This window comes from Cibotium barometz, chromosome 60 (assembly GCF_041138505.1).
Source record: "Cibotium barometz isolate CiBa-2024 chromosome 60, ASM4113850v1, whole genome shotgun sequence".
Classification (NCBI taxonomy): domain Eukaryota; kingdom Viridiplantae; phylum Streptophyta; class Polypodiopsida; order Cyatheales; family Cibotiaceae; genus Cibotium; species Cibotium barometz.
In genome coordinates this window covers 37,010,316-37,032,705 of record NC_141105.1, presented here as the reverse complement: position 1 = coordinate 37,032,705, position 22,390 = coordinate 37,010,316, and the positions used below count along the sequence as shown (strand labels likewise).

The 22,390-nt window shown below is 42.2% G+C and overlaps 1 protein-coding gene and 1 pseudogene across 4 annotated transcripts in view; both read right to left on the bottom strand.

Annotated features, from left to right (window-relative positions):
• LOC147605312 (bZIP transcription factor 30-like) overlaps window positions 1–20,309 on the bottom strand; it is a 48,277-nt gene extending 27,968 nt beyond the window's left edge. The window contains exons 1-4 of one of the 4 annotated variants that reach the window (XM_086793947.1): window positions 20,129–20,309; window positions 19,959–20,001; window positions 18,189–19,856; window positions 17,942–18,074 (exon numbers count right to left, since the gene is read on the bottom strand). In XM_086793947.1, coding sequence (XP_086650073.1) covers window positions 17,942–18,074; window positions 18,189–19,699 — 1,644 coding nt within the window. In that variant the 5' untranslated portion in view covers window positions 19,700–19,856; window positions 19,959–20,001; window positions 20,129–20,309. Of the gene's footprint in view, window positions 1–17,941; window positions 18,075–18,188 lie in introns of all 4 variants that reach the window. The other 3 variants (XM_086793944.1, XM_086793946.1, XM_086793945.1) reach the window with 3 other exon arrangements.
• Window positions 1,250–3,830, bottom strand: LOC147605313 (uncharacterized; annotated as a pseudogene).
• Window positions 20,310–22,390: the final 2,081 nt, after the last annotated feature.

Here is a 22,390-nt window from a genome sequence, read left to right as displayed (position 1 = left end):
ATTAAATGATTTTTTTTCTTGAAATTAAGCTTTCTAATGATTCATAATGTTTAAATGATTTAATACTAATCTTTATGCTTAATTATAGTATTTTTATTAGTAAATCTCTCTTTTTGGAAAGATTAATCATCTTTATGATTAAATTCTTGTTAGAAGGATAGTTTTTAATGATAAACTCATTATCTTAAACAAAACTCTAGGCTTGACAAGTTAGAAAAAAAGATTAAGTACTTTTATGATTTTAATCTAGTTAAAAATAATGATTAATTTCTTTAAGCTTGTTTATGATTAAGAAAAATCATATTAATTCATTTTAAGTTGAAAGAAGATTATACTAACATTTTTAGAAATGAGAAATGGATATTTAAGAATAATCAAGAGATTTAATCGTAATTATGATTATAATTATGTTATGTATGCATAAATAAATTTTAGTTTAAAAGAGAAGTTCTTATCATATTTCAATTATGAATATCCATTTAAAGTTAGAAAATTGAACATTCTCAGAAGCTGCAGCGAAGCTATGGCAAAAATTTTCAGAAAAAAGATAAATCTTATTTTTTTGCATAAATTTAATAAAGCAAAGAGAAGAATTCCCATCATATTCAGACATAGATATTTTAAGCTAAAAGAATGATTTTTATCATATTTATGAAAAATACTTTTATAGTATTTATGCATAATTGTTTAAATAGAGAAAAGAGAAATTTTTATTATATTTATTTTTACATATATAAAAATTTAGATGCAAAAAGAGAAATTCCCACGATATTCTAGGTACAAACATTTTTAGTATTAAAAGAGAATTTTTTGGCATATTTCAAAATATGGGTATTTTTTATTTATTTAAAAGTAAAATTTTGAGTATTATCATTTCTTAGAAAATATAGAGAAGCTATGGAAAAATTTATATCATTTGAGAATGAATTTATGCATAAAAAAATTTATGCTAAAAGTGAAGTCTTGAGCATTATTCAATTGTCAGAAAAATAAAGAAAGTTATGCACAACTTTTCTAGAATCATTCAATTCATGAGAATTATGTAAATGATTCATTTAGATGAATGAATGTAAATGATTCATTCATTTAGATGAATGAATGTGAATAGATGTGAATGGATGTAGGAATGATATGAATGGATGTGAATAGATGTAGGAATGATGTGAATGGATGCGAATAGATGTAGGAATGATGTGAATGGATCTCGGTTGCAGGAAACGTTTCCTGGTACGAAACGGAAAGACCCGGGAAACGTTTGGAAACGCCAAACTCAATTACTAGGAAACGTCGGGGGTAGGCTCAAGTTTAAGGTAAAAAAACAGAAGTACAAATATATCTTTTTACAAAAAAATTAAAGTACATGTACAAATTCAATTATTGACCGGTAAGCACCATTAAAAGATGAAAAACAAAGCAGAACAACGGAAGACCATCATGGCTGAATTTCATTAATCAATCATTCTACAAGATAGAAATTGTTTACATGGGAAGTACACCTTCATCTTCAAACTGATCCTCAAAACACTCATATATAGAATCCTCCTCTAATACATCCCATGCCTGGCATGGACCTGAAGAATAAGAGGGCTCTTTCCGTGATATGAGCCTAAGATTACTGTGCACAAAGACCAAGTCATCTGCCTTCGTATGACCCAGCCGGTTCCGCTTCATGGAATGTATGAAGCCATAGGTGGACCAATTTCTCTCACATGCTGAAGCGCTAGATACTTGAGATAAGACACGAATAGCCAATCTCTGTAACATAGGAGTACATGTACCATAGTTCTCCCACCATGCAATAGGAGAAAGCTTTTGCAAGTCCGCTAAAGCTGAAGACTCTGCAAAATCCCCCTGTAGTCCAATGTACTGTGACAATTGTGCTTTGTACTATGTCTTCTCATCTTCATCTTTGCCCACCCTTTCATCACATCCTTGTCCTTGTATGGTCGCTTCATAAACCACATTGGGTGGTTTATGAAGCGACCATACAAGGCAGATGACTTGGTCTTTGTGCACAGTAATCTTAGGCTCATATCACGGAAAGAGCCCTCTTATTCTTCAGGTCCATGGAATGTATGAAGCCATAGGTGGACCAATTTCTCTCACATGCTGAAGCGCTAGATACTTGAGATAAGACACGAATAGCCAATCTCTGTAACATAGGAGTACATGTACCATAGTTCTCCCACCATGCAATAGGAGAAAGCTTTTGCAGGTCCGCTAAAGCTGAAGACTCTGCAAAATCCCCCTGTAGTCCAATGTACTGTGACAATTGTGCTTTGTACTATGTCTTCTCATCTTCATCTTTGCCCACCCTTTCATCACATCCTTGTCCTTGTATGGTCGCTTCATAAACCACATTGGGTTGAGGACATAAGCTGTTGCATGAAGAGGAGAACGAAGCATTTCCCAACGCTCTACCCGAATCTCCTCGTACTCGTCGTTGCCGTCTATGTATTCTTTCAATATCTCCTTGATTTTCTCTAGCATCTGATCAATGCCCTCATAAACTGTACCCATGACCGGTTCATCTCTATCCACCATACAAAGCATTGCCATGACCGGCCACAAGACCTTGACATACTTCTCTATGTCCTCCCAAAAAGGAGTAGACAAGAGTTGCATCTCTATGTGCAAAGCATACTCGTTGTTTCTCTTCCATGCATCCCACTCCTCGCTTGTGACTAGCTGCTTCAAGGGACTCTTCACCTTCACCAATCTCTGCAACATCATGAAGTTTGAAGCAAATCAAGTATCACCTGGCCTAATAAGCTTGAGCTTGGAGTGTTTGCTGAACATGGCCCTTGTTGCATCATGATTCGAAATGAACTGCTGGACTTCTTTGCCTTGGGTGATAGCTCGATCCATCCACTCGATTAGGACCAAGTCCTTCAGTAGAAGATTCAAGCAATGAGTTGCACATGGTGTCCAAAAAATATGGGGATATGCTTGCTCCACCAACTAACCTGCAAGCTTGCAATTGGCAGCACTATCCGTAATTACTTGCACCACATTGTCCACACCAACCTCCCTAATGATGTCCAAAAGAGCTTCTGCAATAAACTCCCCTGTTTTTTGGCTCCCGGATGTATCGATGGATCTCTTGAATACCACACCTCGAGCACTGGAGACAATAAAATTAATCAAGGGCCTCTTTGCGGTGTCTGTCCATCCATCAGACACAATGGAGCACCCAAAGTGTGGCCATGAAGCCTCTACCCCCGAGAGACGACTGCAAACCCTGTCTTTTTCCTTGTCCAAGAGTGTAGTGCGAAGCTTCTCATAGTTTGGGGCTTTGTAACCCTTACCAAAAGACGCTATTGCACCCACCATGTCATGAAAATAAGGAGACCGTGCATAAAAAAACGGCATACCACATGCATAAAAGCATCGAGCAACGGCCTCATCTACTTCCTCTCGAGATGCATTCTTGAACATACCTTCCACGGACGGTTGCATTGTAGGCTTCTTGTTGACTAGATTGTTGCCAATCTTTTGCTTCTTGATAGCGCTCTCATGGTCTTCTCGAGTCATGTTTGCTCGATTTTCAATCGACACCTTGCAGCACACTTGGATGCCTTGGTTCTTGATGCCGAGTAAATGGGCCCGTACTCGCGGATAGGAGCCTACAAAATTTGTTTTGCAAAAAGAACATTCCCATTTCTTGCTACCCCCCTTTCCGAATGCTGCATTCTCAGTCACATACTTCCACAATGGCTCGGGAGCATGAGGTGCTTTAGGCTTGAAGGGCGTGATAAGGGGGACCACAGAAGAAGAAGAAGAGAACATGGTTGAAATTGGAAGTTAGCAAAAAAGAGGGGCTCTTCTCCTTCTAAGCCTGCAGTTTTGCTCCGATTGAAGCTGTTTCGAACAAAGCCACTCAGGGACAGAAACTAAATTGATGCATTTGCATTTTAAGGCTCTATGGCGAATAGCATCTGCAAGAGTAAGGTGGTATTTAGGATCAAGGGGACATTTGCAAGGCTCAAAAATGATCCTTCTTGGCGCACAATTAAAGCAAATGCAAGGAGGTTGGGGTGCACAGTTTAAGCAAAGGCCCCTGGCTCCTCCTGTGCTTGCATGGAAAGGGGTGGGAAGGGGGGAAAGAGAGAGAGAGAGGGGGGAAGGAGAGAGAGCTGTGTGTGCGTAAGTTTCTCACAGAGAGCTAACAACGTTGCAGCCTCAGCTAACTTTTTTTTTATTTTAATTTTATTAAAAAGGTGCTTTTTAAAAAAAATCCACAAACGGGCTTTTTAAAAAAACGGGCTCCTCGTTTTCAAGGTTCACGATATTTCTACAAAATGTGTAGCGTGGAATGCTCTGGCTCACTCGTTCTCTTTGTGGGCTTGTGGGTTCATTAACTATGCGCAGAGTGTGTGCAAGGCAACAAAATACGCTTTGAAGGCGAATCGTTTTTTTTTAATATTGGGCCCGGTTTGTTTTTTTTTAAATTCGCAGGCTATTTTCACTTTTTGGCCTGCCACGTGTTTTTTAAAAAGACTTCTAAAATCGTCCGTTTCCCAACCGTTTCCCTCTACAGGAAACGCGGAGCTGGTTGGGAAACGTGGAAACGACGTTTCCTTTCTTTCGTCCCACGTTTCCTGCAACCCAAGAATGGATGTAAGATGATGTGAATGGATGTGATATGATGTGAATGGATGTAAGAATGATATGAATGGATGTGAGTGGATATAAGAATGATGTGAATGGATGGGAATGAATGTGAATGGATGTAGGAATGAATGTGAATGGATGTAGGAATGATATGAATAGAACTGAGTGCATACAAGAATAATGTGAATGAATCTAAGTGGATGTAGGAATGATGTGATGTAAGAATGATGTGAATGGATATAGAAATGATGTGAATGGATGTAGGAATGATGTGAATGAATGTGAGTGGATATAGAAATGATGTGAATAGATGTAGGATGACGTGAATGGATGGATGGATATAGAATTGATGTGAATGGATGCGAATGGATATGAATGGATGTAAGATGATGAGAATGGATGTGAATGGATATGGAATGATGTAAATAGATGTAGATCGCCCAGGATACCCACGCGTGCGTCAGGGGAAAAAAATGAGTTGGAGCTGTTTTCTGAATACGGACATGGATCTGGTTGATTGGCCTTGTTGATCTCCAACGGATGAGTTCATGGCTCTTTTACATGGATCTTGTTGGTTGATCTTGTTGATCCCCAATTGAGAGTCCATATGGTTTTTATGTGATTAAACTCCTAGGTACTATGGGCTAGGAACTATTGAAAAGACCCCTGAGTGAGCAGGTGATAAGCGTTCTACTTGTTGATGATGCCATAAGTACGCTGAGGAAGGAATGACTGAAATTCGATCTTAGGGTTGGAAAGTGAAAAAGTTAAAAATTAGATCTGGAAATGGAATACTGAGGATTAAGAAGGAAACACTATGGTTTTAGTACAAATCTGTTTTGGAAATAGTTGAATCAAAGAAAAGGCAATTTCATATTGGGTGTGTAAGTAGTGTGTCTATTTAATTTTTGCATGAGAGCCGGCTAGAGGACCTGGGAACTCTTTTCCCTAGTACTCGAGACAACGTAACCAAATTTTCATAATGGATCCTATCAATACAGTGGTTGGGCGGTTGACTAACCCATGGGACTGGATGGGGTTAGGCTGGACTGATGGATTCCTATAATAAAATTCAATTTTGTTCAGGTTACGATAGTTGAAGTAAATCACGAATAATCCTTGTTCTATGGAAAAGAATCAACGGCTGTGCCTCTTGACAGGGAAAAAAGCCTTGGTTTCTATGATCCAAGTGCAAGCTCCTCCCTTGATCCGGTCATGTGACCCACAGGTTCGGTCGAAATGCAAAAGGGTAATTAAGGCTCTTGACTACGTTAGAATAAATTTTCCTAGAATTGCCTATGCCTTCCGGGCGAGGAAAGTTTTTCTCACGTTTGGTTTTGGAAGAACCGAGAGATTAGTCTCTTGTCCGGACATTCGTGGACGAGGCCCCTAGTGGGAAGCTCTGCCCTACGCAAGAAGTTGCTACTTCCGCTGTTAGCACTCCAGAATTGGATGCGCAAAGGGGCAGGGATGTCTCAAAATCAGAGATTAGCTTTGGATCAACCATGTCTATGTGTGTGCACATGACATCCCCTCCTACTAAACTTGATGACACGCCTCCAACCTTTGACCTTGGATGTCTGTCATCATCCCTTTGTCTCCACATGGACTCCCCAATTTATCATCCTTCTCTTCCTAGCAACCTTTTCACTTAAAACCTGCCCTATATCTAATTCCACAATACATTTGATGTAGAGATATGTGCATCTGTTCCACTTTGTGCCCTTGCCTTCTTGCCCTATCCCTTCTTGAAACTGATCATAGAACCCTTGGCACCACCTCCTTGGATGATCATCACCCTTGGAGTTGCTCCATAAAAGCCTTCCTTGGTAGCCCCAATTGGCTACCAACTCTCATGAAACTCTCCCCTTGGGCTTTGCCTAACACCAACTAGCTTCCGGGGGTTTTGAGTCTTGACACATGCTAAGTTACTCTCCTTGGACCTGTGCACTTCTTCTCGGACACCAACAACACTTAGCATAGCTAAGCCTGATGCTATAATACCACTGTGACATGTAGAAGCTCTCGGAGTCTTCTTTCAGCCGCCTTATATACTACATAGGAACTCTTGATGCAAGAACAATAAACATAGACAGAGAGAGGAGAGAGAGAAGTGTTGTAATTTCAATATATTTCTTTAGTATAAAAAGGTGTATTATGTCTATACAAAATCCATGGCCTTTGGCCTAACCAAACGGGTGACTAATGACCTTCTAAATCTTATCTATGATGTGATACCTTGAGGAAGTGAGATGAATCACAATGAACCATGATGTACCTTTTTATAGGCCCTTGAAAGCCATGCCATCTGGCCAACTGTTGTCGGCTGGCTTATCTACTACAAATCAAGGATTACTTTTGGATCAGCCATGTCCATGTGTGTGCACATGACACCTCCGTCATCCACCAACCCTAGTTCATCCTCATTTGGTGTAGCGCTCTGCTCTAGCTCATGATACTCTACAACGTTGCTCGAATGAAACATCGGATGCATCCTCCAATGGCTAGTAACTCCAACTTAAAGATTACATCATTAAGCTTCTTGGTAGTCTTAAATGGGACTTTCTTCGAAGCTTGTTTGGAAGCAAATTCCCCGAAGTGTTTGAGTCTACTTCATGATCTTCAAATAAACCCAATTTCCTTCTTTGAAGGTACTATCCCGATGATGTTTGTCAACCTCAAAGACTTGCTTTGTCTATGCCTTCCGTATTTCTTCTCGAACTTGTCACAATAGCTGGTCCAACAAGTCATCAATGCGAGGCAATGTGAACTTGTTTTTGACACTGAGGTTGTTGAGCACCCAATAGTCCACACACAAACGTATACTCCCATCCTTCTTCTTGACCAAGAGAACCTAAGCCCTGAATAGTGAGAAGCTCGGACAGACCAAGCCTTTTCCCAACATTTCCTCCGGTTGCTTCTTGAGCTCTATCATCTTGGGATGACTCGTCCAGTATGGGGCACGAGATCAATGTGGTGGTCCTCAAGCCATGACGAAGGTAAGTCCTCGAGCAAATCGACACTGAATAAGTGTCCATGTAAGAAGAAGAAGATGGAAAAAGTGACATGTGTGTGCTTCTCACCTCCCAGCCAATATAGCCCATGAGTTTCTATAAATGAAAGTCCCTTAGAGCATGTTCTCACCTCCCAATCAAGCAAAAGGTAGAAGTGCTCTCTTAGCTCCCATTCCCGCACTCCTTGGCTAAACCCCGAGCTACGGACCTTGGCCCACTAGGCCCCTGCCCGCGCACACACTAGTAATGTCCGGTCTAGGCCTAAGTGCCTCGGACTAAATCAATATATGTCTAACATTCTCTCCCCCTTCTAAGATCATCGTCCTCGATGATCAGCTGTGGGAAATGTTTACGAATCAGAGCTTCTGATTCCCAAGTAGCATCGGTTAAAGGAAGACCTTTCCAGGCAACTAGAAACTCTCGGAGAACGCGATTACGTAACCGCTTCTCTCTGCGATCTAGTATCTTGTCTGGACCATGGTCTACAGAGTCATTTTCCTGCAAAGAAATAAGACCATCAATTAGATTATCATCCTTAAATATATATCTCTTGAGTTTACTAACATGAAACACCGGATGGACACGACAGCCTGGTGGAAGTTCCAACCGGTAAGCTACGTCACTAAGCTTCTCCATAATGGTCCAAGGTCCACAAAATCTAGGCGAAAGCTTAGGACACTTTCCAGTAAATAAAGATGTCTAGAGTTCAATGGTACTTGAAGAAAAACTTTTTCTCCCTTTTCAAAAGATCGAGGAGATCTTTTCTTATCAGCATAAAACTTAGCTCTTTCAGCTGCTTGCTGAAGCTTAGTTTTAGCCAATGCTAGAGTATCTTGCATTCTTGCCAAAAATTCTGCCGCACTAGGACATTTCTGTGGTGTGCCTATAGTACCAGGAGTTAAGGGAGACATACCATAATTCATCTCAAAAGGAGACATACCGGTCACTTTATGAGGTCTATTATTATATGCAAACTCTAACAAGGGTAAGTATGAATCCCAATCTGTCTGGCTATCAGATACATAAGCACGTAACATGTCCTCGAGTACTTGGTTGACCCTTTCCGTCTGACCATCTATCTCGGGGTGGTCACCACTACTCATATTGAGAGTACCATTCAACTTTGCAAAAATATGTCTCCAGAAATGTCCACAAAAACGCACATCTCTGTCTGAGACAATAGACAAAGGTAATCCATGTAATCTAAATACATTCTGGATAAACAAATCTGCAACCTGTGGAGCTTCCACATTGTCCTTGGTTGCTATAAAATGAGCCATCTTGCTCAGGCGGTCAACTACCACCAAAATGGTATTTTTTTTGTCTTTGAGTTCGTGGCAATCCAGTGATAAAATCCATGGATATGCTTTGCCAGTTAGATTCCGGAATTTGTAAGGGATGTAGTAACCCTGGGCTCTTTACTCTTTCTGCCTTTATTGCTTGGCATTGAAAGCATTGTTGGACATACTTGTGGACATCTCTAAATAGATGTGGCCACCAAAATGCCCGTCTAACAAGCTGAACTGTTTTATCTTGACCAGGATGCCCAGCACAGGGACTATCATGGTTCTCTTGCAAAACTTTTGTTCTTAGTTCCCGTGCACAAGGAACATATATCTTTCCTTTCCGCTTTAGCCATCCGTTCTCAACTGAGAAATTGGCATACGGACTTGATGAAGGTCTTAGTGAAGAAGTAGACGAGGCTAACTCCTCACTAGTATCCATACTAGACTCGAGACTAGACCTGACTGTCTGTGCATAAAGGTCCTCCAACTGTGCTTCCTTGATTTCTTGAAGCAATGAGTTTTCTAAAACTGTAAAACTCATATTATACATAATTCTCGATAATGCGTCAGCGACTACATTATCTCGACCTTTACGATACAGAATTTCCATATGAAATTCTTGCATCAACTCAGCCCATCTACCTTGTCTTCCTCGTAGATCAGGTTGACTGCAAAAATACTTAAGTGTATGATGATCTGTATACACTTTAAACTCAGCACCATAAAGATAGTGCCGCCAAATTTTGAGAGCATGTATAATAGCATACAATTCTTGCTCATGGACTGGCCAATTCTGTTGAGTTGGCGAAAGCTTCTTGCTTTCAAAGGCCACTGGCCTACCATCTTGGCTTAACACTGCGCCAACAGCCACACCGCTGGCGTCAGTTTCTAAGACAAAAGGCTTTTCTAGGTCGACCACTTTCAAAACTGGAGCTGTTGAAACTGCTTGTTTCATTGTATCAAAACTTTCTTGTTGCGTAGATGTCCACACATAGGGCACCTGTTCTTGCAACAAATCTGTCATAGGAGCTGCTATTAGAGAATAGAGCTCTATAAATCTACGATAAAAACCACTTAATCCCAAAAAGGATCTAAGTGCAGTGATATTTTCTAGGACTTGCCATGACAATATCACGGAAACTTTCTTGGGATCCATTCTAATCCCATCTGCAGAAACTATATGACCTAGATATTCAATCTCAGTCATACACAAAAAAGTCTTTTCCTTGTTGGCAAACAAACTTATTTCACGCAACGCTTGAAAAACAGAAATTAAATGTGATTCATGTTCTATGATGTTCTTGCTATAAACTAGCACATCATCAATGAAATCTACCATAAATTTACCCATGAATGGTCTTAAAATATCATTCATTAACATCATAAAAGTAGCTGGAGCATTAGTCAAACCAAATGGCATTACTAAATACTCATACTGACCAAACCTGGTTCTAAAAGCTGTTTTATATACATCTTCTTCTCTTACTCTTATCTGGTGGTAACCACTTTTTAAATCTATTTTACTAAAAATAGTAGCACCACCAAGAGCATCTAAGAGATCATCAATCCTAGGCATAGGATAACGATGCTTGATAGTAATTTTATTGAGTGCTCTGTAATCTACGCACATCCTAAAAGAACCATCCTTTTTCTTTACAAGTAAAACAGGCGAGGCAAAAGGTGAAAAACTCGAACGAATCAGGCCTTTACTAAGGTATTCGTCCACCACCTTCCTAACCTCGTTCTCCTCCTTGAGACTCATGCGATATGGTGGTCTAGCAACTGGATTAGCTCCTAGAACGAGCTCAATCCTATGCTCCACATTCTTGCGAGGAGGTAAACCAACAAGTAACTCAGTTTTAAATACATCCTCAAATTCAGCTTTTATCTTATTAGAAAGATGTAAAGCTGAGGTGGTAAAACTGCCACCAACTGTCGAATCCATCCTTGCATTTGATTTAGAAATATTTACAATATAACAAAAGTAAATATACTTACAATCTAACTTGAGCATCTTGGTAGCCTTTAACACTTTCGCTTCTGGGAAATCGGGTTCCCCGCGAATCAAAAGGCGTCTGCCGCTATGCTCGAACTGGATGACGTGGGAAGAAAAGTCTATCATTGGCTTCTTCCATACATGCCATTGCTTGCCGAGAACTAGATCGAATCTCGCAAGCCATGTAATATCAAAGTCCAATCTGTCCTCGTAGGACTGGATCTGGAATGGGAGTCCTCTGACTTGACGATCCCACACTTTTGTGCCCTTGCCGTCAGCTAGCTCCACTGTGTAGCTGTACTCTGAAGGCTGCGTTTGGAGCTTTAGCTTCTTGACAAGCCTTGAGCTAATTACATTATGAGTAGAGCCAGTATCAAAGAGGATCTTGACTGGCGTTCCTTGCACAGTCCCCTTCAATACTATAAGCTCTGTGTCTGGAAACTGGTAACCCTGCTGTGCCCCAGGAGACAAGACTGCATCTGGAGCTGTAGGCACCTTCTTGGTTACCGAAATAGCTAAAATTCTTTTAGGATAATCTTGTGGAGTGTCATCCAACAAGTCATCCTCACTATCCTCGAACACTTGCATTGGATTAACCACCATACTAGCCGTGATCTTTGACTTCTTTGGGCAATCTTTAAATTTATGCTGGCCCATACATCCATAACACAGCCCTTCCTTCATTGCTTTATCCCTTTGCTGCGGAGTAAGCATAGATCTATTAAAAGCCCTTTCCGCCATAGCAGAAACTTTTCTTTTGGTCCCCTTTGCAGTTTTGATCACATGAATCTCTCTAATCTCTTTACCCCTACCCTCACTGGTGGATGGTAAAGTAGAGGAAGCTTTGGCTAACCCCCGAGCTACGGACCTTGGCCCACTAGGCCCTTGCCCGCGCACACACTAGTAATGTCCGGTCTAGGCCTAAGTGCCTCGGACTAAATTAATATATGTCGAACAGTCCATGCTCATCAAAATGCGTTATCTATCTGCCGCCAAATCCTCCAAGTCGTCTGGCTTAATAGCCCGGGCATATACCATATATGTCCTCTTCTCTTTGCTGGAGTCACTAAGCCGTTGCTGTCCAATGTCCGCTATTTGCAAGAGAGGGGCCTTATCAAAGGTCTCCCCATCCCAAAGGAAGATCACGAGATGATTACCCAGTACTTTGCCGACGATAATAGCTCTATATTGGCTTATGATGAGACTAGTATCAACACTTTCCTGTAGGTAGTGGACGAGTTTTGTCAACTCTCTAGTTCAAACAATCCACGTTAGTGCATGGGCTGGTGGCAGGGTGGCAAGAGCTTTTCGCCAACCCAAGATGGATTGGTCAACATCCCCTCATGAGAGACGGAGCCTTGGGTGAGAGTATATGGTGGTCATTATGTAACATGGAAGATGGTAAACCACAAGCACTAAGACATGTCAACCAAGCCTGCAAACTTCACAAGAAGGGCTTGCAAGTATGGAATGCTCTTTGGGATAGCAGAACGGCCCAATGGTTGCTTGCCCGACACTATGGTCTCTCCAACTCTACACTCACTATACTACAAGCTGTTGATGCGCTCCCCCCACGCTCGCTAACTGCCTTAAACCTGAAAAGTGAGAACTAGCTTGCTAACTGGGCCTCGGATACAGGGAAAGCACTCCTGGACCTGAAAGGAGCTGACATCCATGACTGCCAAACCAACTGGTTTGGAAAGCTAGGGCACAGGTGGAACTCACTGCCGGAACTTGGGCCTAGCGCACTGCGGCAGTGTAGACAGCCACTCCATCCTTCCGCATCAACGTTTTTCTCTGACGGCTGCTACACCAAAAAGCTCCCCACAAGGTACAAACTCGCCAACTCGGCTCTGGTGTCTCCACTCTGCCCCTTCTGCAACACACACAAGAAAACTGCATTTCACGTGTTTTGGGTTGGCCCCAATGCCCAAGGCTATGGAGAGGAACTGCAAAGTTGTGGCACGCAACACCAATTTACATGGAAACATGCACTGCTCAGCGACACCAAGTTCCTCAACCTGGCCCTAGTGTGCATCTGGCCTTGGATCCGTTACTCTGTGTTGTATCAACTTTGGATGGCCTGGAACCAGATAGTCTACAATCGATGCCCACACATGCACCTCACTGAATGGAAGGTGGAATCCTTTGTAGCCAAATTAGAGATTCTAACACGCCCTTTCAGCTCTGAATTGCTTGATAGTGCCAAGCTGCGGCTATTGCGATCTTAGCCTGTTTTTATACAAGTGATGTTTTCAACTTTTTTGTATTTAAACCTTATTAATATAAAAGTTTCTTTCTCAAAAAAAAAAGTTTCTTTTAAGTTCTAGTGTATGAGAAAGAAAGAAAGATACATTAATATATATATATAGTATATACCTAGATGAATCCAGGAACATACTCAAATTCACTTTTTAGGAACGTGTATATTATATACTCATGGTAGTCAACCCACAAGACTATATAACTATCAACTCCATTATGCATAGTATGGACTAGATACTACGACATCCCCACTAACGTCATCAATGCCCAATAGTGGGTGTAGAACTTTGTATCAAGATATGCTCACACACGCACTCCACACACACACACAAGAGCATATATTCACATAAAGGCCTTCGTACTGAGTTTCTGTCAAACCTTCGGAGCTGCAGGATAGACTCAGCCATAATGAAGCCTAGCACTAAGGGAAGTAGCAAATAGAAAGAATTAGTTCAGCAAATAAGTAGTTGATAGGGTAAATGCACCACCAAAGATAGAAAGAATAAGCATAATATCAAATGGCCGCAACTCGGACGAAAAATTCACAATGTGAAATCTGTATGTCCACTAATACGGCTGAATTATATACCGACATGAATTCAAGAACATGCCCAAATTCACCTTTTAGGAACGTGCATATTATATACTCATGGTGGTCAACCCACAAGACTATATAACTATCAACTCCATTATGCATAGTATGGACTAGATACTACAACATCCCCACTAACGTCATCAGTGCCCAATAGTGGGTGTAGAACTCTGTATCAAGATATGCTCACACACGCACTCCACACACACACACACGAGCATATATTCACATAAAGGCCTTCGTACTGAGTTTTTGTCAAACCTCCGAAGATGCAGGGCAGACTCAGCCATAATGAAGCCTAGCACTAAGGGAAGTAGCAAATAGAAAGAATTAGTACAACAAATACGTAGTTGATAGGGCAAATGCACCGCCAAAGATCTATCGAATTGAAGGTTAATGTTCACTTGCACTTAGGACACACAAACTCATTTGTTAGATGTTATTACATTGTATAGCCCCTTGTGTGCATTGATTGATTGGATAGGATAGAGTAGTTAGATTCTAAGAGTGCATAAGTTTGGGTTTAGGCAAAGTGAATATTTGGGTTCTCTTCATTGCACCTGGGTTAATCGGGGTATATTGGACTCCCTTGTCCCACCAAACACTTATCTCAGTGCGTGGGCTGAAATCCCTCACTTGATCACTTGATATTTATCATGGATTCACAACTCGCTGATTTGCTTCTCAGCATGAAGGCATCCATTGTCACATGCGGAAGCTCTAGGAGTCTTCTTTCAGCCACATAAACACGATCCTAGAGCAACCTGATGCAAAACGCAAGCAAGAGAGATGGAGAGAAGACAAAGATTGCTTAGTTTCAATATATTCATATAGTACAAAAGGTGTACATGTCTTGACCAGCCTTTGACTTCCATCATCAAAAGATTATCTAACCCAAAAGAGTCCTAGTCTAGTGATTCTACTCTCTAGAGAAGTGAATGACTCAACTAACAACTTGGCATAGCCTTTTATAATCTCTCTTAGTGCAAGAGACCTCGCCAACCTGCTATCGGCCAGTAGCATCCTCTACCCAACCTGAAGACCGCGTCGACGAGCTCTCTGTAGTTGTAACCGACAGATTCCTATTCCACTCTTGGGTTTTCCTCCCGCACACCATCGAGCTTTGCTCATGCCCAAAAACCTGTCTTTTCCTATTGCCTAGGAGAGATTAGCTCCTCGAATGAGCATGCACGTCTTGCACATGACAATCCCCTCTACTAAACTTGATGACAAGATTGCAACTTCTGTTCTTGGATGGTTGTCATCATCCCTTTGTCTCTTCGTGGACTCCCAAACCTATCCTCCTTCCCTTCCTAGCAAACCACCGAAAACCCTACCCAATCTCCAAATCCAATTCCAAATTTGCTAAAGATCCATGCATATGTTCCATCTTGTCTCCTAGCTCTTCATGCCCAGTCCCTGTACACTTAATGTGGTCTTCTATTCCTGAGTATTGAGTCTGGCACTCTCACTCCGTCCCTTGGAGGATCATCCTCCCTTGGAATCGTTGGCTGAAAGCCTTTCCTCCTCCCTTGGAATCGTTGGCTGAAAGCCTTTCCTAGTATGCCCCCAGTGGCATGAAACATCCATTTCATAGGACAGCCATTCCCCTTGGGTCTTTGGGAACACCACCAACCAACCTCCTGGGAAGTTCTTCCATGTCTTGTGTTACTCTCCTTGGATTGTGCACCTACATCTATGACAGAATCAATGTTTAACCTTGCTGAGCTTGATGCTCTGATACCAATGTCACATGCGGAAGCTTTGAGAGTATTCTTTCAGCCCTAAACACGAACAACTTGATGCAAAACACGGAGCATCTTCACTTGCATTAGAGTTGGTTCCTCGACTGGGCTGGGGCAGTCCTTCGTGAAATGGCCAACCTACTTGCATTTGTAGCAAGAATCTCGGAAGGTGCCAAAGCGGATAGAGATGTTGAACTCAATCCCTTTCGGGGTCCAAAGCGACAGGCCATCTCGGATATCGTTTCTTCTATCCCACGGGATACAACAACCACTGGGGGAACCTCGGCCCCAGGGTAGTAAGGCAAGTCAGGGAAACTGACCCACATTGGGCACCCGTTCTGCAACACATGCTCTAGTTTGAAGGTGGGATACCAGGGGATGATATGCACCAAACTGCCGTTATGGCAAGGGACCACTGAACATATGTTGTCTCTCTACACCATTGACTCCACCAGCACCTGCAAGAAGCCTTCGCCAGCAAAATGAAAGCGAGCAAGAGAAGCTTTACCTTGAAATGCTATAGCGACCCACCTCTTGAATTCTTCCTCCGAAGGGATGCGTCATGAGAAGTGGAGGTACACCCCACACTCCATTGCGTATTTGAACTCAAGCCATGGGGAGGGCGACGTGGGATCGAGGGCTTGGGAAAGGTTGGCCTTGGTGGTTCAAAGATCTGCGGCAACTGCATCTTGTAAACTCCGCATGACAGTGGCATCCACTTTGCCGAAGGACAAAGTGTTAGCATACGAAAGGGACTGGGGCAAAGGGTTTTGAGCTCCTTCGTTAAAAGGAGAGGTCATTGGGACAAGTGCTTTTGCGCAATCATTGTTGCCTGCAGGAGGATCAAGCTGAATCAAAACCGTTGCATGATGGCCAGCCAGGTATCCCATTGGCTACTCCAGAGCTAGACTCGAGAAGGCACTTGCACTCTTGCCATAAGGGGAGTATCGGATCCTCTCTTCCGGCATGCACCAGCACTAAATGTTGATCGTGCTCATTGATTGACGTAGGCAACACAAAGGCCGATGCCCGCTCCCTAAAACCCTAAGTCTAACCAAAAGGCCATACAATTCTTGGAGCCTTCCCACCAAAAAAACAATCTTTTTTAACTTGTTTCATCGTGTTTCGTCCCATGTGACACGATGAAACAATGTTGTTTCATTCAAATATGACATTTTAGAGGGATTAAAAAATCATAGGTTTTTTTTTCCCAAATCCTTAGTTCGACGTTTGCGCATGTTGCACCCACCTACTCACTCGTTGTGCCACGAAGAGTCCATTGCTCCATGATTTGCTCGGTGCGCACCACATGCCTGTGAGTCCAGTGCAGCCCCCACCTGTAAAGTCTTCTTTCCATCTTGCCCTCTTCTTCCTCTCATCTTCCCCTCTTTCCACCTTAGCTTCTCTCTCTTCTCAATTTCCTCCACTCTTGTCCACTTCTTTACCCAATTTCATAGCACAAGAAAATCAACCAAAAACCCCCATACCGACACCTAAGGCTTCACATGTGACCTACATAACTCGTGCCTCACGTGTACTTGGGGACTACGGCTCACGATGGGGTCACGGCATGCGACAAATAAATACCTTGAAAGGCTACGGTGACGTACAAATGTTGCACTGATGAGATGAGCCACTGCATGCGACAAATAAATCCCTTCAAAGGCTACGGTGACGTACAAATGTTGCACTGATGAGATGAGCCACTGTGTCATATAGCACCTCACTCCATGGGTGATGTACAAATGTTGCACTGATGAGATGAGCCACTGTCACATAGCACCTCCCTCTATGGTGCATGTGACAAGCAATGATTCCAAGCACATTTCTAGTAGTTACAAACAAATGCTTCTCTCTTTGACTCATTAGTCACACGTGCAACCATGTATGAGGCACCATTTTGGACATCTCATCTCTCTTGACTGGAGCTCGATCGAGAGACTGCAGGTCACAATGCTCTCTCATCTCGTTTGACATAAAGACATATTTATGCTCTTATCACAAGTAAAAAGAAAAGGAAAACAAGATTATGAGTCTAGAGTGACAATGAATTCTAGGAATCACAGAGTCCCGTACACACAAGACAGCTCCAGATCATAGACATGTGGAGCCTTGTTAGTGTGTACACCTAGGTGGCTTTATGCTATATCAATGCTATGGTTCTCTGTCAAGATGTGGTTTAGGAAGCCCAAGATAGAGAGATGGACACCAGCTTATCCACGAGTCATGCCAGGAAACCTTACAATGTTACTATGTCTTGACACAAGAAGTCACATTTGTTTTGCAGTACCACCTAGATTGGGATGAAGTATCCATTGATTAAGATTGACTAGAACAGGGTCGGTGAGGAAAAATATCTGTACTGCCATTTCTGTCTTTCGCAATCTCCAAATTATACATTCAAATCTTTTCGAAGCTGTAAAAAATACCTGCATCAAGGTCAGTTGCGCAGACAAGGTAGTGGCTTCAGTTTGCAATATCTGAACCTTTCTCTCCAGCTCTGCGATGTATCTCATCTTCCTCTCCTTAGAACGAGCAGCTGACTGTCGATTAGCCAGGATTCTAGCAGCAAAGGATCAAATACTAAATTAGTTTGCTGCACCTTCTGATTCATAGAAACCTGGAATTGGTTCCTTACAGAACTCCATCGCTAGCACACAACTATGGGGCGCTTACCTTTTAGCTCTCTTGGGATCAGCAAGGGCAATCTCTGCCAGCTTGTCATTTGCCATGATCTTTCTCAGGTCTGCCTCATCGAACTGTCCATTGGCAAACTCTAAATTCAAGTTGAAGGTATCATCCATGGAATGGCTATGGTGATGCCGTACTTTTCTGCCTTGAGATGAAGAGCTCTGCTGCACATCTTCGGGTTCTTTCAAAGAGTGTATAAGGCTGTCCATGGATGCACTTCGTGAATGGTGAGAGCCTCCGATAGGATGGCTGCTTTCTCCAGCAAGGCTGCTTCTCTCCCCTTGATGCTTGCCAGCAGTTGTTGCTGTATCTTTTCCATTGCTTCCCATGAAGCTGTCTTCTTCCTTTTCACTGTCTTGTTTTTCACAATCATCAGCGCTGTCTGTAGCCTCTAGAAAGCTTTCCCCCTTGTCTGAAGACATCAGTGGCGATTTCACTTTTGCTCCAGAATTTGGCTTGTCTGTTCTCTTAATCTTGTCTGAGCTTTCCAATATCTCTGTGCTATCAATTTTATCCACATTAATATACATAGAGAAGAGATCATCCCCACCTTCACCCTCACTCACCATTTCCATTATGGCCTCACCATCTTTGTCATCATTCCAGTGAAGCTCCTTCTTCACTCCACGATTCATGGTTCTGTAGTTCTGCCACGGAATCTCCACACCCTTTATGCAATCATCTTTTTCTGAGCTAAAGGACAGGCCTGGCCCAAGAGCTCGGCCAAACAAAGACTCTGCACCTGTTGAAAAGGTGAAAGGGATCTCACTGTGCGATCGCCTGTGGCCTCTTTGAGGTGTAAGATTGCTACATATTCGGTTGACGTCTGCACCATATCTTCTGGAGGCAGAATGGTAAGGGTTGGGAGATGGAGAGAGCGGGGGAAGAGAGGGGATTGAAGGGCCTGACGCCAAGGTTTCTTGTTCGCTCATGGAGACCTCCACAGGCGAGGCTGACAAAGCAGAGATGTCTGAGATGGGCGAAGCAGTGGGAATGTCGTCTTTGGCTGAGAAGCGGGGTTTGATAGAGGGGAAACTTTCGAGATATGCTGTGTTCGTGAGGTTGGGAGGGAGAGGGGAGGTAAGGGAGAGGTTTTGAGAGGAGGAGGAGGGTTGGGAGATGGAGCGAGAGTGGGAGGGACTGGTGGGCTGGAAGTTTGGCTGTAGGAGGGAGCGAGGTTGCTGTTGTTGTTGGCTATGAAGGAGCTGCTGGGAGAAGGCGGTGTGCAGAAGAGAGGAGTAGAGGGGAGGCAGCTGCTGCTGCTGAGAAAGAAGCTGCAATGGATAGTTTGCCTGTTGAGAATGAGATCTGAACATACTGTTCTGAGACTCCTCAGCTATGGAGGAGGGGGAGGCCATCGCAGAGCCTGCCTTCGAGCTTGATTGAGACGAAGCTCCCATAGACGATTGCAGGCGTTGCATCAGGTCGCTGTAATGTTTCCCATGACTTCTACGGCTAGATTCTTCGAGAAATCTACTTGAGAAATGCCCAAGCATGCGTCGTGTGCTTCAACCATTGCGAGTGCAAACCCTAGAACTGAGAATCAAAGCACAGGAGCAGAGAACTCTTACTGGTTTGCTTTCCATGCTAGATTCGTCTACAAGTTTGCGTGAGAACTGCCTTAACAATAACTTTCTGCTTCATAAATTGCGCCTGTAAATGCGAATCAAAATGCAGGAACACAAACTTTTACTGGTTGGTTACATTCTTCTGTGTGTAAAACCCTACTGCAGGTTCAGGGAGGCTTCTTATTACCGCTCTTGAGAAAGCTCCATAGCTTGTGATTATTGCACCGAGCCTGTCAAGTGGAATAGAAAGCTTGAGTGAGAGATACAGCCTTTGCAGGTGCCAACAGTCGAGAGACTTGCTCAGAAAGCAAGCGATAAGCAGTACAACAGACAGCGTAGTAAAAGCTCCTGACTGACACAGTAGTAGCAGCAGTAGCAACGGAGCTTGACAGCCTTGACGTCCGCTAAATCTTGAATCCCCGCCTAAGAAGACGACGGCGTACCATTATACGCACCGTAAATACTTCGTAGCGATACGTTCTTTATGAATTCGTCATTTAAAGCAAATAATCTACCAGAAACGGTCCCTATTTATTCGCACGCTGCTCTTATAATGTTCGTCGTGGCGTATTAACGTCTCTAAATAATTTTTAAAAATGAAAATGTTGGACGTGGCTTATTTAACGTCTCTATGCTCTCTTTCAATAATTTTTTAAAAAATGGAAATGTGGCTTATTTAACGTCTCTATGCTCTCTTTCAATAATTTTTTAAAAAATGAAAATGTTTTTATAATGGACGTGGGCTTAAAAACGTCTCTTTGCTACAAAAAAAAATTATGAAAATGTTGCAGGTCCCTGTTTTTTTTCTCTCTTTTTTTTGGGTTTGTTTGGCTTTTGTTTTTTTAGTCAAATCGAACTGACTCCCACATAAATTATTTATAGTGAAGTTATTTTCAAAAACACCTCTATTCTATCTTTCACTAATTTTTGAAAAAAAATGAAAATGTTGAGGTATGTTAACCTTTGTTCCCACTACTTGCCACTATTTTTTTTTTAAATTGGCTACTACTAGAAGGGAGCAAAGTAGTCCGTGAGGACCCCTCATATCCTCTACAAAGCGAGGGCAAAGGTAACTATACCAACCGGGGATCGAACCTGGTACCTCCAGGTTACAAGCCACCCACCTTCAACCACTAGAACAAGCGCCCGATGTTACTACTTGCCACTATTTTGAACCAGTATAGCAATTGATCTAGTTAATGTGTGCGTCCACATAGCTCAAAGGGCTAGAAATTCATGAAATGTCTCTGTAAAGACCAATCTCTCTCATGTGAGCTTACCCAGTCACATTTGACATGAAAACCCACTAGAAGTCAATCATGGTAATAATCGATCCAAAGAAATGTCCTCTCCTTATTTGAAAATCTTATTCAAGTATCTTTCCTCCCAAATGAGTGTGTAGGACAAGAACCTGAATGGTAGAACGGTTGAGTCTTGACAAAGGGGTGAGGTAAATAAAGGTGTCTGTGCATCCTTAAAAATAAAAGGAGTTATGTAAGTATGGCACTCACTTAAGGCTCTATTTAGAACACTTGTTGAGACTTCAAAGGAAAAAAGGAAGAAAGTGCAAGGTGGCTCAAAAGTATGGCATTTGTTGAGATATCGAGCTCAACTAGCGCAAATACGGATGACACACCAAGTTAATAGCTCTACACTTACACCACTGGTATGGTTGGTGAGATTATCGATATGCCATGAGTGATTTACAAGTTGCATGATAGCCATTTTGGTTTACCAGAGTTATGGCATAGTTATAGGACCAACTCATATAGTTGAGTTCACACTATGGACCGACCTTTGTATATTATAATAGGAGAGTACTTTCCCTTATAGTATGTAACAGTTCTCTTATCTTTATGTTATGATTCTAGAGAAGAGAAGAGAATGGAAAAAAATTCAGCCAACCATCTCTCTTGCGTGCTTATATATTCTTGTGTGTGTGTTTTTGCAGGGAGCTCAAGCTCACCCTCTCCTCTGCATTCTTCCCATAGTATCAAAAAGAAATTACAATGTAATATTGATAGAGATTTTTGGTGTTCATAAGAATATCTTAATGTCATTGATTTAAATGTTTAATGATTGAGAAAAAATGCATATTAATCTCCACAGTGTTGGGTCTATCAAGCACACCCCCATATTGGTGTGCAAATAAAGCCTACAAAGTTTTGGACCTATGTGACTAAAGGGTAGCCACAAAGTTGCATTGTCTTGCAACAAGCCCAGTTTCTCAATTAGCAACATCTTATGTAAACATTTTGAAGAAAAGTACCCACAATCATCCATATGTGACACATGGTTGCTTTCCCTCCAACAATAAGCTCCTAAAGCTAGTGGAGTTGATTAGAGCACGTATAGATAACTTGAATTGAACACACAACAAACACACACAACCTACAACTAGGTGCCTCACGGTTTGGTCCAAGGAGATTCGATCCCGCAACCTCAAGGAGGCACTCAAACACTTCCACCATTTGGACTATCGGTTTTTGGCATGTATAAAGAACTTGTCGAAAGACAAGGAGCCTTTGTTGAATTTGCATGAGCAATGGTGTGGTCTTTTAATCTTCTCCTCTACCATGTGAAAAGTAGTTCTTTGGGCATATGGACTTCAACAAATGC